Source organism: Myiozetetes cayanensis, unplaced genomic scaffold (assembly GCF_022539395.1).
Source record: "Myiozetetes cayanensis isolate MyiCay16 unplaced genomic scaffold, myiCay2020 scf2-11, whole genome shotgun sequence".
Classification (NCBI taxonomy): domain Eukaryota; kingdom Metazoa; phylum Chordata; class Aves; order Passeriformes; family Tyrannidae; genus Myiozetetes; species Myiozetetes cayanensis.
In genome coordinates this window covers 54,208,832-54,219,368 of record NW_026087411.1, presented here as the reverse complement: position 1 = coordinate 54,219,368, position 10,537 = coordinate 54,208,832, and the positions used below count along the sequence as shown (strand labels likewise).

At 39.8% G+C, this 10,537-nt stretch overlaps 1 protein-coding gene across 1 annotated transcript in view; it reads right to left on the bottom strand.

Annotated features, from left to right (window-relative positions):
• PLAGL1 (PLAG1 like zinc finger 1) overlaps window positions 1-10,537 on the bottom strand; it is a 54,626-nt gene that overhangs the window by 10,751 nt on the left and 33,338 nt on the right. The window contains 6 exon segments of the mRNA XM_050316206.1: window positions 93-162; window positions 165-588; window positions 2,153-2,272; window positions 5,757-5,906; window positions 8,155-8,267; window positions 9,302-9,457. Coding sequence (XP_050172163.1) covers window positions 93-162; window positions 165-588; window positions 2,153-2,272; window positions 5,757-5,906; window positions 8,155-8,267; window positions 9,302-9,457 — 1,033 coding nt within the window.

The window sequence follows — 10,537 nt, the reverse complement described above, 5'->3', positions numbered from 1 at the left end:
AAACAGAAATAATAAAACCTGGAACTCAGGGATTAACTGTCACTAGAACATCCCCCACATCCAGCAGAAAAGAAATGCCTTCAGAGCTGTACCTGAGCAGTTTATATTTGGAAATGAAGGCTTTTGTGCATCCGTGCTGTGAACACTTGTAGGGACGCTCCCCTTGTGCGTGTAAGTGTGGACTGTGAGCTTATCAGTGGAATCAAATATCTTCCCACAGAGTCGGCAAGGGTAACTGTCTGTCTGCTTCACTTCTTTTCCCTTCAATAGTGAAGACCGACCATTTCTCCATTTAGGTATAAACCTCACGAGAGCATCACAAGTGCTTCCTGAGCTGGCACAGCCAAACTTTGCAGCAGAGGAACAGGAAATGGTCCCAAAGCACTGAGTAATGCTTTTGCCTAATGACGCTCCTCTCAGTTTCCCTTTGAGTTTGCTTTTTGCTTTTACAGGTCCCAATTTATTTGGTGGTCTGAACCTCGTAGGAAGGACTCGGTCTTTATGGATGCACTGGTGAGATTCCAGCAGAGAAAAAGTTGCAAAAGTGCTGCCACAACTGGAGCATATCCGAGGGTCTACAGGCTCTTTCTGCAATGAGAATACAAACAGTTCTTTATTATTAGCCATTCTAAGGAAAGGTCATGTTCTTCTCACCAATCTTCTCCTGGGCTTTTCCATATCAATTTTTGTCTTTGGCAATAGTTACTTCTGTGTACTACCACACAGTTGTTCAACTGACAATAGATTTTCTCTAAGAACACAAACTTGAAGGAAAAAAAAAAGGTTGGCTAAATACTGATTTATATGGTTTTGTTTAGCATTTATTGTAACAGTCCTAAGTCCTTCACCTTTGTTTCTCTGCACTTACTGAATTTCAAAGTCTCTACATTTGTTGCATTTATGAAATTACTTATAAAAGAAGCTGAAAATTGTACTTTATCCTTAGACTGACATAACTTACCTGCTATTACAACCTCACAAAAATGTGTGATTTTCTGCATACTAATGTAGTTTAGCCATACAGGATTTCCCTGTGTTTTGGATGGACTCCATGCTTTACCAGACAGTAATGATCAATGTCTCCAGGAGAGGCTTCCTCACTTAGCTTGACATTTGGCATTAGATTTTCATTAACCTGATAAGAAACACTTTAGGTTTTAGGGGTCTCAAGCCTATCCTGAATTAGAGGCATTAAATTATTTCTGGGGGTTGGTGGGTTTTTTTATACAGTATATTATTTGGAAGTATTATTTCTGTGGAAATAAGAGCTCTATTGGATTCAGTTGAATTCACTTTAAATACTGATATTATAAAATTTCTAATGAAAAACAGATACCAAAAAATTCCAGTCACTGACAAAATGTACTTCCAATTAATACATGACCCCAGTACTTCCTCAGCTGCATCTACCTTTTATGTAAGCTTCTTATAAACTGACTTTACTTCCCCTTGCTCCTGGGCTAGCTTGCTTTGGAGAGCATGGTGAGCCTGCGTCCACTCCATCTTTATTTCCAGATTGAGCCCTCCTCTCTGTTACTCATGTCTGATGCTGTGGCTCTCCCACACCTTCCTTCTAGCATACTCTGAAGGCCTCATATGCCTTCTTGGAGTATGAATTTCCAGTTCATTTTTATTCCCTGTTTCACATTTCCTTCTAGCTTAAGTATCAATTTTCACAGCCATGTTTTCAACACTTTACAAGCTTTTCCTATCAGTTTAAGGATTTCTCCTATCGGAGGGGAAGGTATTGAGATTAGAAAAGAAGGGTTGTTGCACAGGAAAGACTGAAATAATCAGCGGATAATCTGACCAGTTGATCAGAGCATAACAAGGGGAAATGGTGAAAGAAGTCTGAGGCTGGACTGCTTGGTTATGCATGAATTAATGCCAATGTTTAGTCTTCCCAATACATTGAGCAGTGCCACTTACCTCTGACTACATCTAATGGCTCCATTGGATTACAAACACAGGAGAGAAACAGCAACCTTTCTCTGAGTAGCTGTTTCGTTAAAATTGCTCTTGGCTTTGTGTTAGCCAGCTACTCTATGGTCTAACCTTGCATGACCAGAGTTACATAAATGGAGAAAGCACGTAAATAAACTATAATTTACTATGTATAGTGATGGCTTGAATGCAGATTAGTGGTACTTACTGCAACTGGAGGCACGGGACAGACATCTGATTCTTCTTTAATGAAGACTGCGGAAGCTTCCATAAATTTGGCATAATCGGCAGCATACCATACTTTCAATTCTGTGTGGGGTTCAATTGGCTGTGAATGGAAAAAAATATAGCACATGTTTACTTGTGCCTGTTTTCCTAAACCAAATAATATGGAAGATTGGAGGGGCTGGGGTGTGCAAGTTGTTGTCCTTACCCTAATTGCACTTTTTGACTCTGTCTAAATTACTGGTAATTTAGTTTCAAGATTCGGGCACTTTTTGAGCATTATTACCCACTAGGGCTTAACACTTTTTGTTTCTAAAAGCAGAATTGTGCAGGCACAGAGATTTGGGGAGGTGGGGGGGAGGCAATAGCAGGAGGGATGCCTCAATCCTCATGACCTTTGCTCAGTGAGATGTATTTGTCTGTGATGTTCACACATCCAGCAGTCTTTCCAAGCAATATCCTATGCCCATTCCTTGATGGGTCTGGAAGCCCACTGGACACAACACTTAACTACAGCGTACAGACAAAGGAAAAACCCATTATGAACGCACAACAGCTTGGATGCCTCCTGGATATGTCACACTGAGCATGGGTGCAGAGCTGATCAATATGTGGACTGCCACTCAAATTGGCATGTTTCCATGCGCTGGCTCTGATGTGTCAGGCTCACTAAGTGTGTGCTTTATTGTTACTCTCCCCTCCTTCCACTGGAGCCTTCCCCCCACAGGATTAAGGGAGTCCATAATCTGCAGTCTCCCATCCAGTCATGCTTGCCCAAATCTTTCCTTAGACTGGACTATGACCTCTTCTGACAAATACTTTCAGTCAATAATACAGCAAATAGAAGAGAGGAGTGATTACACTCACTGGCTAAAGATCTGTTAGTTCTTTAAAAGCAAAGGAGAAAACTAAACTTTGGGGTCATGATTTATATGACTCCCTGACCCTGTACACAATTTTCTTCATCTATAATAAAACCCAACATAGCTGCTACAGCGGTAGAGCCAAACTGCACTGTAGTTTGTAGTTTTATTTTAACTAAGCTAAACTTGTGTCACCAAAAAAAATCCCAAACTAGCCCAGAAGGATAGTAGCTGAGTCTTATTCTACAAAATCTGACATTACAAAATGCACTGATTTTATAACATCAGTGTGGAATAAGCACAGTAAAGACAATTTAGATTGTGAATGCTGACAGGTGAGGGATAATTTTGTGTATAATGTTGAAAACTGAATTTTTGGACTCCCAAGCACTCCTGCTTGCTAACTATAGTCAGTATGGGTTGGTTTTGCGTTTTGGTAACAGCTGGCCTGAACAGAAATTGTACATGCTGAATTTTCCACTCAACTAAGGACATGAGGCAGAGCCATCAGCTACGAGGCTGATCATGCATTGTGCTCCTCCACATAGGCTATTTCAATGGAGAAAACCAAGCTGTGGGGAGCTTCAGAGGCACAAATGTCTGAGGATGTCCTGTGACCTTGGCCAGTGACACCTGAGACTGATACCCACAAACAACTGCGCAGCATGACACTGTCATGACCTTCTGCCCAAAATTACTGGACCAGCAACCATCTTCCCTGTGGGAAGTTGAGACCTGGTCAATGTGGCCTTGGAGGGCAAGTGCATCAGTGTGTGAAATAGTCAAGTAAGGTAAGAGCTCTAATCTCAGTAAAACTGACATTAAACACCAGTATCCAAATCCATGTCTTTTATTCTGTGCCACCCGTGACAATAAAAGAAAGCTCCTGCAGTGCCCATGTGAAACTATCCTGGGATTAAGCAGCAACTATGGCTGATTTTTACTTCCTCACAATTCTGTACCTTTTAAAAGTAGGGGCTGCTGCCATTAGGTCAGCAAGTAAGCTAATGGTACTGTTAGTATGCCACTTATATGTATGCTTTAGTAGGTGTAGTTTCATGTCACCGAAATCCTATTTTTTTGTGAAAACAGTGGGGAAAGGAGCCGATCCTGCCCCCAACTTAACATACTTCATTAAAAATATCTTGAGAAAATATCTTCACAGTCAGCCCTAAGGCAGCCTCATGGCATGACCAGAAGGGTGTGCCTAACTGTAGCACAAGGCTACTGCTTTCACTGACCAGGGCAAAATCTGCAGGATGACACAGTACCATGAATGATATGGGGATTCAGGAGAAATAAAACCCAAGTCATGCCCTATGATACACACCACAGTAAAGGTTCCAAGACACATGCCTAACCCTAGGATAATCTTTGTGTGAGTATGTAGGATGCAACTCTCCATTAATGCCAATAAGCAGGATTCTGCTGAAGTCAGCAAAGAGCTGGTTCAATAGTATTTGAATTATACTGGAAATTGTAAGTTACCGGTTCATAACAACTACTTCTTAGAAAAGTTCATGCTTCCCAAATATAGCATTAGTAATCATGTCAATTTTACAAGTAATCTTAAAATCAAATTGAAATCTCAAATGGTATGGACTGCATGAGAATCTCAAACACAGACTAAATGTGCCTCAGAATAGCATATACTGCTTCCCATTTTTCTTTTTTCCCCCCTAATAATTATTTTAATATTAATCAAACCCCAAATATACTTCATGCTGTTACAAATTACTTTGAGGGTGTGAAAAGTTATCACTATTAACTTATTCTCTCAGCATCACTGTGCAGTAAACATTTTTCCTCACTGGACAGGTAGAAAAACAAAAATGGAGAAACAACACTAAACACTATTATGCCACAGAAATGTGTGCCAAATGAAATTGAAATGCTGGATTTTAATTGCATAGTAACTTCTTTTGACTAATATCCACTCCTTTTTTTTTTTTTTAAATTTTAATGTTGTTCATAATGATACACAAGCATTATGTTCAACAGATAGACTTCAGTTTCCCAAGTACTCAAGAAAGTTATTTCTGATTAAAACAAAATTTGCCTGAGAAAGTGGCCAAAACAACTAAATAGACTGTATGTTCCAGTGTTATTTATAAATAGAGACCACTTTGTTCTCTCTCCACAGATAAAGATGCAGTTCAGAATCTCTAACATAAACTGATCATTTCATGGCAACATTGTATGTTGCTAAGTTATTGCTTAGTTATGCAGTTAAGTCTTCAGTTTTGATGAGCATGGAAAATAGTACAATAAGATTCTGCTTAACACCCTGTTCCTGAGCACATGGTAATGTGCTCAGAAAACACCACATGTCTAAAAATGTAATAAAGCAAAGGAAATGTGTTTGTTATTTCCAGAAAGAAGTACTGTCAAATGTAACAAGGCTAGATAATCTTACCAGGTACATATCTGGAACTGAGAAACTTTACTAAATGCAGTTTAAACACCACCATCATGAATGATTTTTATGTTTCCCTCTGCTCAGTTTCTTCACTACCCACAACAGCAGGTACACACCACCTTCCCTGAAAAACTCCATATACTGCTTGCTTTACTATGGATTAAGTGATATAAAAGGTGGTGTGCAATAAAGATCCAGTTGGCAGAATATAATCATTCTTTCATCTTTAAAAGAGTTGGTCTTTCAGAACCTTTGCTTATACATTTCCATTTGGATGACAGGTGAAGCAATGTCAGTTTAACTACCTTAACTGTTGTGAAGTAAACTTCTCCACAGTGCTGATAAGCCACAAGGGTCTGTTCTTCTTGGTTCCGGGCTAGCCGGACAAACATCATCCAGTTTCCACAGTCTTCATTGGGAGTGTCCAGAAAGTACTTCCCTCCATCTTTCAATACCTGAAACAAAGGGGAAGAATGAACATGATAAAAGCAAGTCCTGCATAGTCCTGCATTAGTTTCCTTTAACTTGGAGTCACAGCTATCAGTTATTTACCCTGTCTTGGTCATATGTCCTTTGAAATTGTGGTTGTTTTGAAATAGATCACTCTTAAAGAATACTAAGTGCAAAAGAAAGTGAAGAATGAATACCTGCTGAGCACCCTGCTACTAAAATAACTGTAGGCCTTTGTATGTATTTCCAGTTTATATTTCATCATTTTTATGTTATATAGAGATAATATTATAAGAACTAAGTGCAGGCAGGTAGAAAGATAAGCTTTATGCCTTAATCTACTTCCTGAGTACTTAATCTCAAACTTCAGTGCTGCTACATTTTGCATGGAACAATTGTATAACTTGTGTAATAAGTTCAGAGAGGTAACATACAATATAATGGTATTTTAACAGTCTTCCCTTTTTCCCCTTAACAAGCAAAAGTAAACACAAATGAACAACTGTGCCAGGAAGATCTCTTTCTTTTTGCTTTACTTCATTCTTCCCAGATGCCCTTCCAAGAAGATGCCTCTGTGAGGTAAATACTATTGTCTTCCAACAAGACAGTTGCTTTTCTGCAACAGCGTCTCAAACATGGACCAAGGAAGCTGCACAACAGATGTGAGCACAGCACGTGTCTGTTCTACTAGCCATGTAACAGAGCAATTAATTGCAAAAAAAAGTTGCATTTCCATTGCCTCTGGGAACTATTTTATCTAACTGCATCACATTTCCGATGAAAACACCTGCCTGTTGGACAAGTTTGGTCACATACTCATGCTAGGGAGAAGTCACGGCAGCTACTGCTGTCATGTAGGAAATCTGGGACTCTAATCTCCTCTTCTGAAGAAACAGTCCATTCATCAGCCAGAGCTGTGCTTATCACTGTATACTTTTAAGCAAACGGTGCTGAGTGATAGAGGATAGGGTGTGGTTTACAATGGCTTGGTGTAGAGGAAGGAACTGGGTGCTTAGCTCATCCATCCATTGTTAGAGCAGTACGTTTTCTGCATTTGTAAGAATTAAAGTGTCTCATAAAAAGACTGAAGAAACTTCGTTATAGAGAAGAGCAAATCGTTTCTGGTGACAACATGCTATGAAAATCCCACAGATTATTCTCCTGGCAGTGTTATTCTCCTGGCAGATCATTCCCATGACTTTCATGTGCAAATGAAGTTTACGGCAACTACTGAAGCTATTACTTTTGCTCTCAAACAAAATTATGGAAGTATTTCCTTCACAACACACACTGTTTTCCACTCCTGAGCTTCTGGAGAAAGCTCATAGAAAGACATAAAGTGCATCACAGGACAGTTGCTGCTGGTGTCTCTCTACTGGGGCGCGAGAGGGCCTGATATGAAATACAAACTCTGGAAGAACCGTGACCAGTTGGGAAGTCCTGACAGAGGCTGTGACTTGACCATGGACTCACTGTATGACACAAGAGGTGTGCCCAGGCATGACCCCATGCAGCAAAATGAAAAGGCTGGAACCTAGAGGATTATGATCAGCTATCACTCCCAAGGAATTCCTGTGGTAAAGGATGTGCACGTAGATTTGCCTAAGCTAGGTTAGTCCTGTAAAGTCACTATTTTTGCTAGATAAAGTATGAACAACAGCATCATGGTCCAGATGAGATGATGCGAATCTGCGTGTGCAGCAACAAATGGTACCAGCACTAGAAAACAATCTGACTAAATAAATGGAGTAGTGCACTGTGTGTCAAAGTTCATATATAATATAAATTAACACATTATTAAGAAGTGTTTCCCCATCCCTGCACTGTTCCTCCCTACTAAGTAAGGGCCTTAATGAGTATTTCTGCCACCATTGCTAATCCAGTGCACAAACTCAAACCTCCCAGTGGCATGGTGTAAAGAACAAACCCTTTTGTCTTATCTGGGAAGACAGTTTAGTAGCCAGGCTCTGTGAAAAGTTTACTAAGAGCTGTTAGACTGATAGGTCCAACATCCTAGAAATGGTAAAACTAAAAAGCAGAAAAGCAAACTTCTAGAAAACACAATATACAGGAACATTTTGGTACTTCAGGTTATGTTGTATTGCCTAATAATATGATTTACATTAATATTTACAGATCTAAAGTACAATTAATTAACCAGATCAGTTGGCAAATTGACTGACTAAAATATATAAATACACATGAACTGGTAAAGACACATATGCACTTCATAGAATGTCAGTGGGTTTTTACCTGCAGGACTAGCCTGCTCTCATCATAGCAGGTCAATTTTGTAGACAGTTGACCAACATAAGGACCAAACTGTGTTCTCTTCTGTATTACTTTCTTTGCAAATACACCAAGGACTGTGAACAAAAAAAAGACCAGTATAATATTAATATAGACATCACAAACTATTTCCTATATGTTTACAGCTGCGAAAATGGAGATAAACAAACAGTGCAGAACACATGGATTCTTCTTCTCGACAAGTAAGCCCTAATGTGAAGAATCTAAAAAGGATGTAAATAGGTACTGGTATTTTTTTAAAAAATGGGTACTACATTGAATGCAAAAGTGCCTGAAGTCCATGACAGGACATTAAACCGAGTATGCAACACAAATTGCTACTCTTCAATCTCAAATTGTTGTTATCATAGTGCTCTGCTTGTTGGCATAATCTGAGAGGTTGTTCTCTCCCAATATCAGTGGTGAGGATCTATAAAAACACAACATTATTCTGCAACACTCATATCAACAGAGTGGCAGAATAGATATTTTGTCATTCTCTTTCTGAAATGCAATCTAGGCAGGACTACTTTTACACAAGTACCTGTGGAAAATTTGTACACTAAGGACATCTTTTCGTTGTTCAAGTTTGGGCATTTGAATTGCCTTGCCTTCAGAAGGAAACAACAGTCTTTCCAAAGTATGAACTGAAGATGCTACAAAACGTAAATTACCCCACTGTGATCTTCTGCATTTGCAGGGGCTGAATGAGTGATATCATTTACCATTTTGTTTCTGACTTTATATTGAATACTCTTTCCTGTTTTGCATGCTTGGTGTTAAAAAAAAAAGCAATAGTGCATGGTTGTTACTATTAGACACAAATTCAACATTCATTAAACTTGAACAGAGCTAACTGGTTGCTCACAGCTGAATGTCACATCAGCTCTGGCTAATGTCCTGCCATCAATCTGTGCTTCTAAGTTACCAGAAATCAGTCATAAAAAACAGTAGCTGACTGTGAGCTTTAGCTGTGCCCAGCTGAAAATAAAGTAGTCTTCACATTGCTAATGCCCAGTGATCATGCCTTGAGTTACTCATGAAAACAAACCAGTGTTAGTACTTTTGCCTCCTCTTTCTCAAACGTGGGAAAAAGAGCTAAAATACTTACTCTGCTGGTTTCCAGCTCGCAGCTCCAACACTCGCAAAGTGAGGTAGTGAGGTAGGGTGAGACGGGCTCGGCTGGGAATAACCCTGTCTTTAGCCCTGATGAGTGGTCCGTGGAGTTTGCATTCTCCTATAAGGCTTCTACCGCAATCCTCACACCCTACAAATCCAGAAAAAGGAACCTGTTACTAAAAATGGCATATTACTTTCAAATTTAATCTCCTCTAATTTTGTCATCTTGAGAACACATCTGGAATTACGAATGCTTTTCTTCACACCAGTGTTCTGCATAAGTTAATGAAAAGATTATCTGCAAGAACTGAATTAGGAAGATTTGAAATAACACCTCCAGTTTGTCCACTGTCTCGTGTGCAAATTGCTAGGTCCTGACCTCCAAAGATTTATACATGTATTCACTTGGAGATGTCACAAACTGTGCCTTTTAAGACTGAGACGGCAGCAAAACTAGAAGCTCATTGTGTGCCCACCTATAAATCAAGGTGCATATATGAAATGCACCAGAAATGAGAAGGACAAGGCTGTTAGTAACAACACAGTAAGGTTGGTCCCTTCCAACCTTATCCATTCTGTGATTATGTAATCCTGTAATTTGCAGAGATCCAAGGAATTCAAGACTCTGTGTTTGCTGCACAGACCATTCTCAGTAGAAGACAAGACCCACAGTGTACCATGAAAAATAAGTGTGATGAGTCTTATAGTCACAACTAAGTTGTCAATCACACAAGGGCAGCCTTCTTGTAGGCCTCGCTTCCTACGGGAGGGAGGAAAAGGGACACACAACATCTCCCAGTCGCTGGTTCCCAAAGATGACATATGCAGGCTGAACACATGGACCATCCAGAGAAGTCATTAAAGATAATACATGTCTGCAAACTGACTTTCACCCAGCACAGATATTTTTGGTTCAGTGCAGCTCAAACTGGTTGCCAGGGAAACTCATACTGAGCAGTGACACAACTGAGCAATGAGACTTTCCAGCAGAAGGTCATCTCGGCACTGCTGTCACACAGGGCGATGGGAAAAAGGGGACTTCTTGCACAAACCCTTTTTATAGACAGTAGAAACCAAACCAGTGAGCCAAAAGTGCTTTACGACTGAGTTAAAAGGCAAAAGCTGGTATTGGTCATCCATGACTACCTCGTTTTGTTTTCCTTCTGAAAACTATGCTGAGCAAGTCTATTCAGTAAGTGACAATACAGAGCAGAGGAGGGGAGCCAGC